The sequence below is a fragment of the Geotrypetes seraphini genome, chromosome 10, assembly GCF_902459505.1.
Source record: "Geotrypetes seraphini chromosome 10, aGeoSer1.1, whole genome shotgun sequence".
NCBI classification, from domain to species: Eukaryota; Metazoa; Chordata; class Amphibia; order Gymnophiona; family Dermophiidae; genus Geotrypetes; species Geotrypetes seraphini.
Genome location: NC_047093.1, coordinates 94,972,370 through 94,988,723, shown reverse-complemented (window position 1 = coordinate 94,988,723; position 16,354 = coordinate 94,972,370). Strand labels below are relative to the sequence as shown.

Here is a 16,354-nt window from a genome sequence, read left to right as displayed (position 1 = left end):
CTGTTTAGTTGTTTGAGCAGAACAATAGTTTAGCCTGTTGTTACAGGTGCCTCTACTTCACAGATGAGTGTGTCTCTCTATGCTTGGGTACTGACTGCTAGAGGGTGCTAAACTTGCCTGTGAAGTACACTAGAGGCAGATTGAAAAACCTGAAGTGGATTTCTTCTGCAGATCATACGAGTAGTGGGAAATAACCCTATGGTCTAGAATGTCTCACCTATCTACTGGAAAAGTTCTTACCAGGGTAAGTACATAATCTCCTTTTGTGTGTAAAAACATCAATTTATTAAGACCATAAAACATTAAATGTGAAACAGGATTTGAAAGCTATAAAAGTCTATATTTCTTAATCGATTAGAAGTTCTGAAAGTGCAAAAATCAGTCTGTTTGGTGGACACTGTATAAAAGGCATGTGTTGTAGATCACAGATGAATGTTGTAGACCTGACATGGTCCGTGTTTCAGCACAAAGGCTTACCTCGGGGGCACAGTTAATGTCTATAGAACAAATTAGAAAAGAATAAACAGAATAAATGTTAACAAACCTGGTAAAAGAAATCAGAATTTAAAAAATTGAATTAAATAAATAAAACATGAATCTAATAACAAAGATACGAAATATACTGTTGGACACATAAATGCAATAACACATAAAAATGATGAGCAAGAGAGCTGATGATGATATTTCAAATTTTAAAAGATGTGGTGAAAATGGAAAATCTGTGATATTGTGTTTGGTTAATGTGAATTTGAAATATACTGTTGGACTTTTTACACTTCTTTATGTCAGTTGGTCCTCACATAGCTTCACAATTTTCCATTCACTTTTAGTATTATGGACTTCAAAACCCGCGCATAGATTACGTCACTTTTCTCCTACAGACATCACTTTTCTTTGCCTTCCACACATGCTCAAATATCTTCTTTTTCATTGTAGCTGCCATTTTTCGCCATTGCCATTTAGCGAGAGCAATACTGTTTATTCTACACGGGTGAGTTCCAATTATATATGCCACTATTACATATACACCGAATCCACTTCATTAAAAGTTTTTTTTCTGTATTTTTAGAAGTGCTGAATATATACACTGCAGTTTTTCATGCAGCAGAGATGCCATCTACAACTTTTAGCAATAGAAGATACAGTCGACTCCACCTAAGTGCACGTTGGTTAAGCGCACGTTTCGGTTATTACATTACATTACATTATGGATTTCTATTTCACCATTACCTTGCGGTTCAAAGTGAATTACAAAAATATATCTGGACATTTTCCAAGGGAGATGGAGAGAGTAGCAGGACATTTCCAGGAAGATAAAGAGTAGATCAGGTTTTTTCGGGAGGTCGGGGAGGTGGTGGTAGGAAAGACGGAAGCTTGTGGAGTTAGGTCTTTTTCAGGGATTTTTTTAAGAGTATAGTCTTTATTTCTTTTCTGAATGTTTTGTAGTCTGGGGTGGTTATCAGTAGATTGGAGATTTGGTTGTCTAATTTTGCTGCTTGAATGGCTAGGAGGCCATCATATAGTTTTTTTCCATTTAACCTCTTTGATTGGAGGGTGTGTGAATGGGGTGTGAGTTTTTCTATGCCTGGTTGAGGTGATTTGGATGAGGCAGTTGTTCAGGTAGGTTGGGCTGTCTCCATTTATAGTTTTGTAAAGTAGATGGTAGAATTTGAAAAGTATTCTTGCTGGGATTGGAAGCCAGTGTGAGTTGAGGTATGCTTCTGTAATATGGTCGTGTTTCCTCAATGAGTAGATGAGTCTCAGAGCTGTGTTTTGAATTGTTTGTAATTGTTTTGTTGTTGTTGCAGGGCAAGGGAGATAGAGGATGTTGCAGTAGTCTAGTAGACCAAGTATTTGGGATTGTTCTATGAGCTTGAATTGTGTCTTCTCGAAGAATTTTCGACTTGTCTTAAGTTTCTCATACTGTGAATGATTTTTGTATTGTTTTATTGATTTACGGTTGCATGGTGCAACATCTGTCTATTGTCATTCCTAGTAGTTTTAGGGTGAGTATGGTATGGTATGGTTTAACCTTAGGAAAGGCTTCCCTAGATCACAAACAAAAACAAGGGTATTCAATTTCAGGGGCACTGACTTCGCACGTATGGGAGATTTCGTCTACCAGACGCTGCAGGTTCAAGAAGTAACTGATAATGTGGAAGCTATGTGGTCAACCTTGAAATCGATCCTTCATGAGGCAACTATCCGCTACATAAAATCGGTAACCAAACAACAAAGAAAAAGGAAACCCCAATGGTTCACAGATGAGGTATCATACCTCGTCAAGGAGAAGAAAAGAGCATTTCTCTCATACAAACGCATGGGGGGAAAAGAAGCAAACATTGAATACAGGGCGAAGTCTGCAGCGGTCAAAACAGCAGTCAGGGAGGCCAAACTTCATATGGAAGAAACTCTAGCGAAGAACATCAAAAAAAAAGGGGACAAATCCTTCTTCAGGTACATTAGCGACAGGAATAAAAACACAAACGGGATAGTACGCCTTAGAACGCCAGACGGGAATTATGTGGAAACTGACTCCGATAAAGCCAAACTACTGAACGATTACTTCTGTTCAGTCTTTACCTGCGAGGCACCAGGGCACGGGCCTCGGCTGGATGCAAAGCAATGCATGGATGACCCATTTCAGAAGTTTGAGTTCACACCAGCTGATGTTTACAGAGAACTGTCAAGAATCAAGGTGAACAAAGCCATGGGGCCGGACAATCTGCACCCAAGAGTGCTCAGAGAGCTATGCGATGTCTTGGCGGAACCATTAGCCATGCTCTTCAATCTCTCCCTAAGTACGGGGAGCGTCCCCCTGGACTGGAAAACTGCCATCGTTGTTCCTCTGCACAAAAAGGGTTGCAGAGCGGAGGCTGCAAATTACAGACCAGTAAGTCTCACATCAATAGTATGTAAACTCATGGAAACTCTACTTAAAGGGAAATTAGACACGATATTGGATGAGGGGAATCTGAGGGATCCCTGTCAACATGGATTCACTAGGGGCAGCTCATGCCAATCCAATCTTATCAGCTTCTTTGACTGGGTGACAGGAAAGCTAGACTCGGGAGAGTCTCTGGACATAGTGTACTTGGATTTCAGTAAAGCGTTTGACAGTGTCCCACACCGTAGACTATTAAACAAGATGAAATCGATGGGGTTAGGTGAGAAGCTAACGGCATGGGTCAATGATTGGCTGAGTGGAAGACTTCAGAGGGTGGTGGTCAATGGCACCCTCTCTAAGACATCGGAGGTGACTAGCGGAGTGCCACAGGGCTCAGTCCTGGGACCATCCCTTTTTAACATATTTATAAGGGACTTGACCCGAGGGCTTCAGGGAAAAGTAGCGCTGTTTGCCGACGATGCCAAACTATGTAATATAGTAGGTGAAAGCGATCTCACGGATGGTATGACGCAGGATCTGATCAAGTTGGAAAACTGGTCCTCGACATGGCAGCTGGGCTTCAACGCAAAGAAGTGTAAGGTGATGCATCTCGGCAGCAGAAATCCATGCAGAACATACACCTTGAATGGAGAAACACTAGCTATGACTTCAGAAGAACGGGACTTGGGAGTAATCATCAGTGCAGACATGAAGGCTGCCAAACAGGTAGAGAAGGCCTCATCCAAGGCAAGGCGACTGATGGGATGTATCAATAGAAGCTTCGTCAGCCGTAAACCTGAAGTCATAATGCCACTGTACAGAACCATGGTGAGACCTCATCTGGAGTACTGTGTGCAATTCTGGAGGCCACATTACCGTAAAGATGCACTTCGAGCTGAGTCAGTCCAGCGAATGGCCACTAGGATGGTCTCCGGACTCAAGGGTCTCTCATACGAGGAAAGACTGGGCAAGTTGCAGCTCTACTCTCTAGAGGAGCGCAGGGAGAGGGGTGACATGATTGAGACATTTAAGTACGTCACAGGTTGTGTCGAGGTGGAAAACGACATATTCTTTCCTAAGGGACCTTCAGTCACAAGGGGGCACCCGTTCAAACTCAGAGGAGGGAGATTTGGTGGTGACACCAGGAAGTATTTCTTTACAGAAAGGGTGGTGGATCATTGGAACAAACTACCGGTGCAGGTGATCAAGGCCACTAGCATGCTCGACTTTAAGAATAAATGGGACATCCACGTGGGATCTCTACGTGGGTCAAGCAGCACTCTGACTTAATGGGGTGGGACAGTAGAGTGGGCAGACTTGATGGGCTATAGCCCTTTTCTGCCGTCATCTTTCTATGTTTCTATGTTGTATTGGGTAGTTAATTGCATTGATTTCTAAATTGGTTATGGTTGGGACTTTGTTATTTTTGAGGAGGATGAATTTTGTTTTGTCTGGGTTCAGTTTCAGTTTGTGATCTTTCATCCAAGTCGTTATTGAATCTAGTGTTCGGTGTAGTGTGTCTGTTATAGAGGGTTTTGGTTGATCAAAAGGAATGAGGATTGTAATGTCGTCTGCATAGCTGTAGGAGGTTAGGCCTAGTTTGTCCAGGTGGGCATCTAGGGAGGCTATGTATAGGTTGAAGAGGGTAGGGGACAGTTGGGATCCCTGGGGTACGCCTCAGGGGTTGGATCAAGGTTCGTATTTTTCTTTATCCAATTTTACTCTGTATGTTCTGGATTTTAGGAAGCCTTCAAACCATGAGTATACTTTATCTGTGATACCTATTGTGTCCAAAATTTGTAGTAGGATGTTATGGTCCACCAGGTCAGGTCCAGTTGTATGAGCATAATTTTTTTTCCAGTGCTGAGATGTTGTCTAGCTGTGTCAATAAGGGAGCCTAGTAGTGTCTCTGTGCTGAAGTTAGAAACATAGAAACATAGAGTGTGACGGCAGAAAAGGGCCGGCGGCCCAACAAGTCTGCCCAGTCAAGAACCCTCCCTCCTCGAGAATCCATTTTTTAAGCATTCCTCTGGAGCGACCCCACCAGACGGTCCCATCGTCCCTTGAAGTCGAGCGTGGTACTGGCCTCAACTACCTGACGTGGAAGACCATTCCATTGATCAATTACCCTTTTGGTGAAGAAGTATTTCCTGGTGTCTCCATGAAATCTTCCCCCCCCTGAGCTTTAGCGGGTGCCCTCTTGTCACCGTGGGTTGGTTTTGAAGACAGATTGCATAGGGTGGAGTATGTTGTGGTCTTCTAGGTAATTGGTGAGGAATTTGGCTATTAGACCTTCTATTATTTTGACATAGAGAGGTATAGAGGCAATGGGTCTGTAGTTGGTTGGTTGGTCCATTGCTCCTTTGGGGTCTTTTAGGATCGGTGTGATGATGATTTCGCTGAGGTCAGTAGGGAAGAGGCCGTCTGTGAACGTGGTTTGTATCCATTGTAGGAGAAGAGCATGGTATTTTGTGCTGGAGGTTGTTAAGAGATATGGTGGAACGTGATTGAGATCACAGGATGCATGGCTGTACTTTTTGTAGAGTTTGTTGAATTCGGGCCATTGTATTTTGGGGAAGTGGGACCAGGTTCTGTCTGCTGCTGTTGAGTCTTTTTCTGTGGGATGTATTGTGAGTTCAATAAAGTGGGTCGGGGTATCAGTGAGGGTAGCTCTGGCATTTGTAATTTTGTTCTGGAAGTGTTCTGCTAAGAGGGTGGCTGAGGGGGGAGGGGTTTTTGTTAATGGTCAGGTAGGGTTTGGTGTCAGTCAAATCTTTTAGTATTCAAAATAGTTTTTTGGTGTCTTGGGTTTCTGTGCCTATTAGGTTGGTGTCGTGAGCTTTTCTCTTTTCCTTTAATTGTGGTTTGTATTGTTTGTTAATTTTTTTCCAGGCGGTTTTCGTATGATCTAGGTTAGTTTTTCTCCATTTTCTTTCTAATTGTCTATCTTGTCTTTTGAGTAGTAGTAGTTCATTGTCAAACCAGTGGTCTGATCGTCTACTGGTTCTAGTTTTGGTTTGCAATGGGGCTAGTTCATCAAGGGTTTTGGTGCTTAATTTGCTCCATTGTGAAATGAAGTTCTTGGGGTTGCTTTCCTGGATTGTTTTGTCTATTTTTGTCCAGAATTTGGTGGGTTCGACGTGTTTGCATGAGGTGTAAGTTACTTTTTTGGATTTAGGTCTGGTTTTGTTTTTGGTCCAGTTGATGTTGAATGTGTATGTGTAGTGGTCTGACCAGAGGGAGCAGGTCCATGTTCCATTAGAAATATGAATTTCTGTTAGAGATGGTTGATGGGTTATCCGCAGCCTACCACCAAGGCCCCGTTTTTTTAATATTAAAGTCAATGGACATAAATTCCAGATAATTGCAATTCTGATAAGCACACAATCCGCTTATGCACACTGATGTTATAGGTCTCACCTCTATTTGTTCACGTTACGTTCACTCCGGTTAAAAGCAATCATGTTCTCACGTGGATGAGCCACTTGTTTCAGATCAGCAGTCTAGGCCTGACCAGGTGTTCAAATTTTCGGAACTGTACCATGGCATCACGTGGACAAAAATCTTTGGCTGAATGTGTCCACCATGCTGGACAAAAGTCATTGTCTTTGGTTGAACGTGTCAATGTCTTAAAGAGGCTTGACCAACGGGAGATTCAGGTCTCTATTGCAAAACATTACAGCGTTCATCCTAGCCAGATTTCTCAGATTTACAAAAAAAAGCAAGCCATATTGAAAGACTGGCAAAACAACAGCAATCCTACCAGAAAAAGGAAAAGAATTGGGAAGGCTGGAGACATTGAACAGGCGTTGCTGCGATGGTTTGCTGAAGATAGAAGTTGTCAACTGCCAATCAGTGGGCCTCTGCTGATGGAGAAAGCAGCACAGCTATACGAAAAACTGGGCTTAGAAGACTTCAAAGCAACAAACGGATGGCTAGAGAGGTGGAAAGTTTGTAACGGCATAAAATTTAAGAAGCAGCATGTCGAAAAACAAGATGCGGATGAGTTTGGTGCAGAAAGATGGGTCATGGAAGTGTTGTCATCAGTCATTGGTGGATATGAACCATGCTACATTTTCAGTGCCGATGAGATGGGCCTGTACAGACGTGCCATCCCTGATGGAACATTGGCTTTCAAAAGCAGCAAAACTGTTGGCTTAAAGGTGCCAAAAGAAATATTGACATTGCTGCTTAGTTGCAATATGGACAGTAGTGAAAAACTTGAGCCACTGGTGATTGGGAATAATCAAAATCCTCGGTGCTTCAAAAACATTAAACGCCTTCCTGTTGAATATGAAAGCAACAAAAACACATGGATGACGGCGACACTGTGGATTGAATGGTTGCAGAAACTTGACAATCCGATGAGAAGGCGTAGGAGGCACATTGTAATGCTGTATGATAACTGTGCAGCACACAGCAATGACGTAAGACTAACCAACATCAAACTCATGTTTCTTCCACCAAATACGACCTCTTTGATCCAACCGATGGACCAAGGGATAATCGTCAACTTCAAACGTCATTACAGGTCGCTCGTCTTAAAATATGTGATGGCAGTGATTGATTCAAGCACGGAATCCAGCCCCCGAGCTTCTGAGCTCGTGAGAAAAATGACGGTGCTCGACTCTCTTCACATGGTACAGGAGGTGTGGAGTCGAGTCTCATGATTAGATACGATTTTGGATGAGGGGAATCTAAGGGATCCTAGTCAACATGGATTCACTAAGGGTAGGTCATGCCAATCCAATCTTATCAGCTTCTTTGATTGGGTAACAGGAAAGCTAGACTCGGGAGAGTCTCTAGACATAGTGTACTTGGATTTCAGTAAGGCTTTCGACAGCGTCCCACACCGTAGACTATTAAACAAGATGAAATCGATGGGGTTAGGTGAGACACTAATTGCATGGGTCAATGATTGGCTGAGTGGAAGACGTCAGAGGGTGGTGGTCAACGGCACCCTCTCTGAGACATCGGAGGTGACCAGCGGAGTGCCACAGGGCTCGGTCCTGGGTCCACTCCTTTTTAACATATTCATAAGGGACTTGACCCAAGGGCTTCAGGGTAAAGTAACTCTATTCGCTGATGACACCAAACTATGTAATATAGTAAGTGAAAGCAATCTGCAGGATAGTATGATGCAGGATCTGCTTACGTTGGAAAACTGGTCCTCGACATGGCAGCTGGGCTTCAACGCTAAGAAATGTAAGGTTATGCATCTCGGTAGCAGAAATCCATGCAAATCTTACACCTTAAATGGAGAAACACTAGTTAGGACTTCAGAAGAAAAAAAAAACACTAGTTAGGACTTCAGAAGAAAAAAAAAAAAAACTTGACTTGGGAGTAATCATCAGTGCAGACATGAAGGCCGCCAAACAAGTAGAGAAGGCCTCATCCAAAGCAAGGCAACTTATGGGATGTATCAACAGAAGCTTCGTTAGCCGCAAATCTGAAGTCATAATGCCACTGTACAGAACCATGGTGAGACCTGAGACCTCATCTGGAGTACTGTGTACAATTCTGGAGGCCACATTACCGTAAAGACGTGCTTAGAGTTGAGTTGGTTCAGCGGACGGCCACTAGGATGATCTCGGGGCTCAAGGGTCTCTCGTACGAAGAAAGACTAAACAAATTGCACCTCTACACTCTAGAGGAGCGCAGGGAGAGGGGGGACATGATTGAGACATTTAAATACATCACGGGACGTGTCGAGGTGGAAGAAGACATCTTCTTTCTCAAGGGACCCTCGGTCACAAGGGGGCATCCGTTCAAACTCAGAGGAGGGAAATTCGATAGTGACATAAGGAAGTATTTCTTCACAGAAAGGGTTGTAGATCACTGGAACAAGCTTCCAGAGCAGGTGATCAAGGCCACCAGCGTTATTGACTTTAAGAATAAATGGGATGCCCTAGTAGGATCCTTACGAGGGTCGAGTTGAGGAACTAGGTCATTAGTACTCAGACTTGATGGGGTGGGTCAGTAGAGTGGGCAGACTTGATGGGCTATAGCCCTTTTCTGCCGTCATGTTTCTATGTTTCTATGATTTCACTTTGCTATTGATGCGCGAGCTTCATTCCCACATCTGATTAGACAACTGAAGCTGACACTTCGTCCATTGAGCTCCCAGTTGGACTCTCGCCACAAGAGTTTGAACTGTATATCGCCGTTGACAACGATGTGCCCACATCATCTGACAGCACTAATTCTGATAACTATACAGTCATAAAGGACACTGCAGACGACCAAGCGTCTGATGAGGATGGAGATACTGTTGCGGTCATCACGACTAATGAACCACCTGCAGAGATTGTTTCCTTCTCAGACACACTGAAGTCCCTACACACACTACGTTGTTATCTGGAGATAAATGGATGTCACGACTGTGGACAGTTTTACAGCATCAGTAGTCGGATACACAGCCTGAATCATGCAATCTGTGTGCAGAAAACAATGACTGATTATTTCAGTAGAATGTTGGTTTAAAAAAAGGGTTAGAGTGTATTGCATTAGGTGGAACAGTGCTGTTTCTATAACTGAACTGTGTTAAATTGTATTTGGTGTGTGTTTTGCTGAATAAAAGTTTTATTGCATTTGACTACAGCGTACTGTGGTTTTTCATGACTAAAAAGTGGTACTCCGATTAAGTGCACACTCCGTTTAAGTCCAGTCCAGAGGCCTTGCACTTAAGCGGAGTCGACTGTACTACTTGACTAATCTTTTCAAACATCACTTGTTTCAGTTTTGTTTATTCTGTTACATTCTCTACGTTTTTACAATATGATACACATCACATTTTTAGCTCTCGCCTTTTTCGTCTCATTTACCTTTCACGTTGTGATAGTTATATTTCACATATTACTTCTTCCTCTCTTGTTTCTTAGGTTATGACCTTACTGCGAATAGTATCTCACGGTTTTGTCTTGTTAACCACTACATTTTTGTATAGTGCTATAAGTATATGTTCAGTTTTAAATACAGCACTTCTCTTTTGATATTTCACTGCGATTTAACCTTTGGAGTTTTTACACCTATAGCTAGCTCAGCATTTCTAGCACTCCCACATGGCCGTTTTATTGCATATAGTTTTACCCCCTCTTTTACTAAGGCGCGCTAGCTGATTTAGCGCGCGCTAAATATTAGTGCATCCATAGAATATAATGGAAGTGTTAGCCTAAATCGGATAGCACGCCTTAGTAAAAGGACCCCTTAGTTTCCTCTAACACTTTGGATCTTTTGTGACTGTTTTTGGATACAGCATCACATTTTTTGCATTCAGTGTTTGTCAAATATTTGATGTTACAAGATCACCATCTGCTGGGTATGTTTAAAATTGCATACCATATAAAATTTATTTGGTTAATTTATAAATTCACATTAACCGAACACAATTAGCTTTAAAATACCACAGATTTTCCATTTTCACCACATCTTTTTAAATTTGAATTATCATCAGTTCGCTTGCTCATCATTTTCATGTGTTATTGCATGTATGTGTCCAACAGTATATTTCATATGTTTGTTATTAGATTCATGTTTTATTTATTTAATTCCATTTTTATTTCTCATTTTTATGTATCAAATAATCTTATTTACTTATTTATTTATTCATTCATTTATGTTAGTAAATCTGATTTCTTTTAACAGGTTTATTGACATTTATTCTGTTTATTGTTTATCCTGTTATAATTTGTTGTATAGACATTAACTGTGCCCCTAAGGCAGGCCTTTGTGTCGAAACATGGACCAACAGGCTGCCATCGGCCTCCGCAGCACATTCCCTCTGCTGTGGTCCTGCCCCTCCTCTGACATGAGGGACTGTGGCAGAGTGAACGTGCTGTGGATACCAATGGCAGCCTGCTAAGATCGCTACAGCACCGACGATCCTCTTCAGGCTGCCGTAATTAGCTTTGAGGTGAAACCAGGAGAGATATGGTGGACAATGGGATGGAAGGAGGGAAGGAACAGAAAGGGTATTTTCTCACAAGCCAAATCTAATTACACTGTGGTCCAGATTTGGCCCCCCTGGTCTACAGCATTCTTCTGTGATTTACAACACATGCCTTTTACACAGTATCCACCAAACCGATTGATTTCAGCACTTTCAGAATGTCTAATCGATTATAGACTTTTTATAGCTTTCAAATCCTGTTTTATATTTAATGTTTTATGGTCTTAATAAATTGACATTTTAACACACAAGAGTACATTATCTCAAGGTTGACATCAACGTTGTACATCAATGTGTACAGCCCCTTCCCCACTTTTTCTTTTTTCTGTCGGGAATGAATATCAGAGAATATGTTTATTTGGAGGGAGAGAGAAAGGCTATCTCAACTCTTAGGGGCTCTTTTACTAAAGCTTACCACGTTGGTCATCTTAGCACTAAGTTTTAGGAAAAGGGTCCCTTTCTGTTTATTGACGTAAATCAGCTACTGTGTTTAGAAAAAAGTGTGCCTATTGATTTGACTTTTGCTAATACTCCTGGTGCTGCCTTCATATTTTCACTAATTTCTGGAAGTTGTCATTTTAAGGTGCCAGAGAAGAAGCTGAAGCTAGTGATGGCAGACAAAGAGCTATATAAGGCCTGTGCCGTGGAGGTGAAACGCCAGATCTGGCAGGATAACCAGGCTTTGTTTGGTGATGAGGTGTCTCCATTGTTGAAGCAGTATATCTTGGAAAAAGAAAACATCTTATTCAGCAGTGATCTCTCAGTCTTGCACAATTTTTTCAGTCTATCGCCTAAAACAAGACGCCAAGGAGAGGTAAGGTTCAACAGTGGACCACTGCATTGGAAACATTACTACTGGATTTTTCCTTAGTGTTAGCACTAGACCAGTCTAGGAACTTGCAGGTTATGTGCCCATTGAGATAGAGCAAACAGAATTGTGCTATGCCTTAATATGATTGTGTGCAGCTGAAACCATTCAATATTCTATCTCCAGCAGGTGGTAATATCTGACTGCAGCTCCAGCTTTATATTAGCTCCTCCACCAGTTGGAGACTGGTGTGACTGGAGCTGGGAGAAGAATTTTTGCTGACTGAATTTATTGAATTGGAGTAATACCTCCATATAATACTTATGAAATGTAAATTTATCAACCAACAACACCCACACGGGTGAAAGTACCTCCAGAACTGGAATAAAACTTGTAGTGTTCATATTTTATACAATAAAGTACAAGTTTTATTCCAGTTCTGGAGGCACTTTCACCTGTGTGACTTTTGGACTCCCTTTCTCTGTTCTCTGACATATAAATTTATCAAAACATCAAGAAGCCTCAAACATAAATAGGTAAGCCAAAGTTTTAATCACTGAAGTAAATGGTGTGGTAGTCGTGTTAGTTCACTTTTAAAGATAATATATAGAAATAAAACAAAAGGAATAAAAGTGATACCTTTTTTATTGGACTAACAGTACATTTTTTGATTAGCTTTCAAAGGAAATCCTTCAGATCAGAAATAAGCAAATGTTGTCAAATACTAGTGTATATAAGTGAAACATAAGAGCATTCCAATGAAAGTCTCGGAGGAGGAGGGAGGGGTGAGCAGGGTGAAAGACTTTGGCCTAGATTTCATGATGCCTACCGATCTTACCCAATCTGTGGGCGATCTGAGGCAGGCCAACCGATTCTCCAACCCCTCTGCTTGTAAATGGGGGCGATCGGAGGCACGCCCCCATCCAACATCACGGATTGCTGTCTAGCGATCCTGATGCATGCGCAGACCATCTACTTTGGCTGTAGATGGTCTATACATGCTTTTTCTGTCTGTTTTATTTTTTTGTACTTTTTTTTTACTGGCCCCAACTCTCCTGCTCTTTGCCGCCCTTCCCTGCAGTGCGAGCCTGTGGTTTTAACCCACAGGTTTAAACCATGGGCTTGCACTGCAGGGAAGGGCGATCCACGGTGGCAGCAGTCTCTTCCCCTTCGCCAACTTTACACCAGGTATCCCCTTTCCTCCTCCTCCTGGTAGCCCCCAATGACGGGGCAGTAGAAGACAGCAGCGAGCTCCGTTCAAATAAAAGGCACTTCTTTAAAGACGCTTCAGGACAGAGGCTCGCAGAGAGGCTGAGCAGCAGCAGCCCGCATGGCTTCTGAAACTAGCAGGAACAGGAGAGTCTGGGCAGAAAGCAGGGTGGTCTGAGTAGGGTTTTTGCACAGGTGACTGGTCCTCACCAATTGCTTGTTTTTGGATCGGTCAGCCCAGTTGGTGTGCCTTCTTTACTTTAGTGAATCGCATCCTTCCTACTTTGCATGCCGTTTTGCCTCATTTGCATGCACACATCAGAGAATGATCGGCACAGAGGTTAGTGAATCGGGTCGGGGTCACTAAGTGGTCGGAACATGATCGGTGGGCTTAGTGAATGTAGCCCAAATGAGTTAGAAACAGAAAGATAGGAATAGGTGATAAGGTGACAAAGCAGTAAAATTTCATGATTTGTAATGCAATAGAAAACCAAGGTCTCTGTTGAGTGCCATGGTAGAACTGGAAGAGACATTTCTGGATACATATCAAACAAAATCCCTAAAGTACTGACGATTTATTGGTGACATTTTTATGAATTGTACTGAGGGAGAAGAGATACTCAAAACAATTTTATAATTCTTTAAATACATACCATCCTACAGTCAAATTCAAAATTGACTAATCCTCAAAAAAAGTCATCTTCTATTTCATATACACAGGAGTCTGTACAATAGGTGATCAATCCATGCTCGCGAACCATTTTCAGAAGGGTGTCAGCTCTTCCTCCTTCCCTAGTGGAGTATAGCTCTGATCGGCTTTTATTATTTTCAGATTTTTTTTACTCTGTTTTTGGGTGGCTTTGGTGCCAGAAGATCCCATATTTGGGGCTATTCTGTCTTGGAGAGAAGGAAGACTCTGCGAGTGCAGACTGCAGTTCACAGGATAACCCCCAGGTGTAACTGATGAGCCAGCTGCTTTGTGTTCCTTCAAGGCTTGGAGTCCATTCCCCTGGAAGCCTACTCATCTTCTGATTTATTAGAGGCTTGGGCGCAGGCTGTGGGGCCCTTTTGGTTTTAAGGGAGCTAGCTACATTTTATTCTCCCCCCCCCCCCCATGTCACACCTTGAGGATTTGTGAGGGTTGAGCCTTCAGTCGGTTCTGGTCTGTCTTGGCAGCCCAAAGATTTCCAGGGCTGAACTGTTCCACAAGGATTTGAGGCAAAATGTTCTTTCTACGTCAGTCAAGTTGAACCAAAGCTGACATAGGCAGGCACCAGCAGCAGCACTGTGAGTACAGCCCATTATTCCTCATAGGGAAAAATGGGGGGGGAGGGTTGAAAAAGTTGAATTTAAGGGTTTCTGGGGCCAGAGATAGGATCCCCCACCTCCAAAATCCCTTTTCCTGATATTTTTAACTTTCAGGGGTCCCCTACAGGCTGTTTTTGGTGGGTTTTCTGATGGCAGCCATCTTAGATTTTAAATAATCTTTTCTAAAGCCTCCGTCTGCCTCAAAACCACTTAATTTGACTCAGAATTGACCTGAATGAACTACTCATGCTGTTCTACCCCTATATCATGCCAGTTTTGCACTGGATGGTTGGCCAAGGAGTGTCTCTGTACTGCATGCCATGGCGCAATCAAGAGAGGAACGGGAGCCTTGGGCTTGATCTCCTCTGAGTCTTCTAGGGCTGGGGAACCACAGGGGGGGCCAAGTTGTAGAGAAAAAATCCCTCCCAGAGTCCTCCTGTTTTTTTCCCACTCCCGGAGTCGTCAAATAGCAAAGGTGCAAAATACAAGTTCTCAGACACAAGAGAAGCCAGTCTGAGGTCCTGCAGGGGTCCTTGGGGCCTCCTGTTCAAGGATTTACTTCAGAATTTGTGAATTTTCTGTGAAAAGCTTATTTGATAGGCCCAGGATGCACTGCGCTGCCTAGGGTGTGCCGATATTGGACTGGGGAGAGATGTCTCTTAGGAGGTCTCTCCATTTTGCAGAAGGCTGGCTCCCAGCCTATGTGACCAAGCAGAGCAGGACTGGGAGGATTGGAGATCAGGCTCCATGCCTTTATTGTCCCAGGGCTCAGCTTCCTACCTGGAGGATTCCGGTTCCCCGTCTGGGACTAGGAGTCAAAAGGTGATCATTGCTATTGACTAGGGAGATGATATTCTCAGGGAGTTGAAGTTGGAGCCTCAGTGGCCATCCACCTCACAATTTATGGTCATGAGTGGCACAGATGCTCAGACCACCTTCTTTTCCTCGCATCTGAACATCACCTTGCTTGTCACTAAGCAGTGGGAGACTCCAGGCTGCTCCCTAAAGGTGGCCAAAACTATGTCTAAACTTTACCCTATCTAAACTTTACCCTATGGCTCCAGAAATTCAGCAGCTGTTTAGTCAGTCAAAGATGGATTCCACTGTGGCTCAAGTAACTAAATGTACCTCCCTCCCTAGTGAGGGAGGAGTGATGTTAAAGGATGCACAAGATCACAAGGTGGACATAGTACTTAAGAGCAATAAGTGCTAGCTTTGGGAATCAGAGCGGCAGCCTTGTTTGTGGCGCGTGCTTACCATGCCAGATTATGGCGAAGTTCGGTCAAGGAGGAGGTGGTCTGCCCCTAGCTAGTGCTGGAGGTGTGGATTATATGGCAGATGCACTATATGACATCATTAGAATCATGAGCAAGGTGTCAGGCTGTTTGGCTGGGGAACCAGTTGTGATGGTCATCTCGTACAGGACCATTGGACCCTCCCACAGAGGAAGTGGTCTAAAAAATCGCCTCCAACTCCAAGCCATTCGCCAAGCAATGAGGGTGTTGGAACAGCACCTGGAAGGAAAGGCAGTCTGGGGTTCTCCAATAGTGCCACCATGGTAGCTTATGTGAGCAGACAGGGGGGCACCAGAAGTGCTTTCTTTGTCTGGAGGCTCGGATGCTGTTTTAGTGGATGGAAGCCCATCTTCAGGCACTCTCAGCATCCCACATAACAGAAATGGAAAATGTATAGCCTGACTTTTTCAACCGGCAGACTCTAGACCCAAGGGAGTGGTCCCTGTCCCAAGGAGTATTCAGCCTCATTGTGCAATGCTGTGGAAGGCCAGAGATGTACCTAATGGCAATAGCCAGAGTGAAAAGGTGAAACGCTTTTACAGCCAAAGATGCAAACCGGGAAGAACAGGGTTGGATACTTTGGTTCAGCCCTGTTCTAAAGAAAAGTTTCTGTATATGTGTTTCCCTCGTAGCCCATGGTGGCTGAGTTATTTGCAGAATCGTGTTTCACGAGGGACTTGTGGTCTTGGTAGCCAGCCCCTTGTTATATGGATCTTGTGTGTCTTCAACAAGACATATGCCTCAAGCTACTGGTGCATGGGGGTCTTCTCATTCAGGGTCCAATTCTCATGGAGAGCCCAGATTGCTCTGCTCTTACCTGCAAGTGCTGTTTTGAAGTAGTCATTACTACTTTCCTTCGAGTAATGAAGCAATCAATGTTTGTGGCCTACGCTAAGGCC

General features: G+C 43.2%; 1 protein-coding gene across 1 annotated transcript in view; it reads left to right on the top strand.

The window, feature by feature from the left end:
• Positions 1-16,354, top strand: part of NELFB (negative elongation factor complex member B) — a 139,623-nt gene that overhangs the window by 15,834 nt on the left and 107,435 nt on the right. The window contains exon 4 of the mRNA XM_033961919.1: positions 11,419-11,649. Coding sequence (XP_033817810.1) covers positions 11,419-11,649 — 231 coding nt within the window. The remainder of the gene's footprint in view (positions 1-11,418; positions 11,650-16,354) is intronic.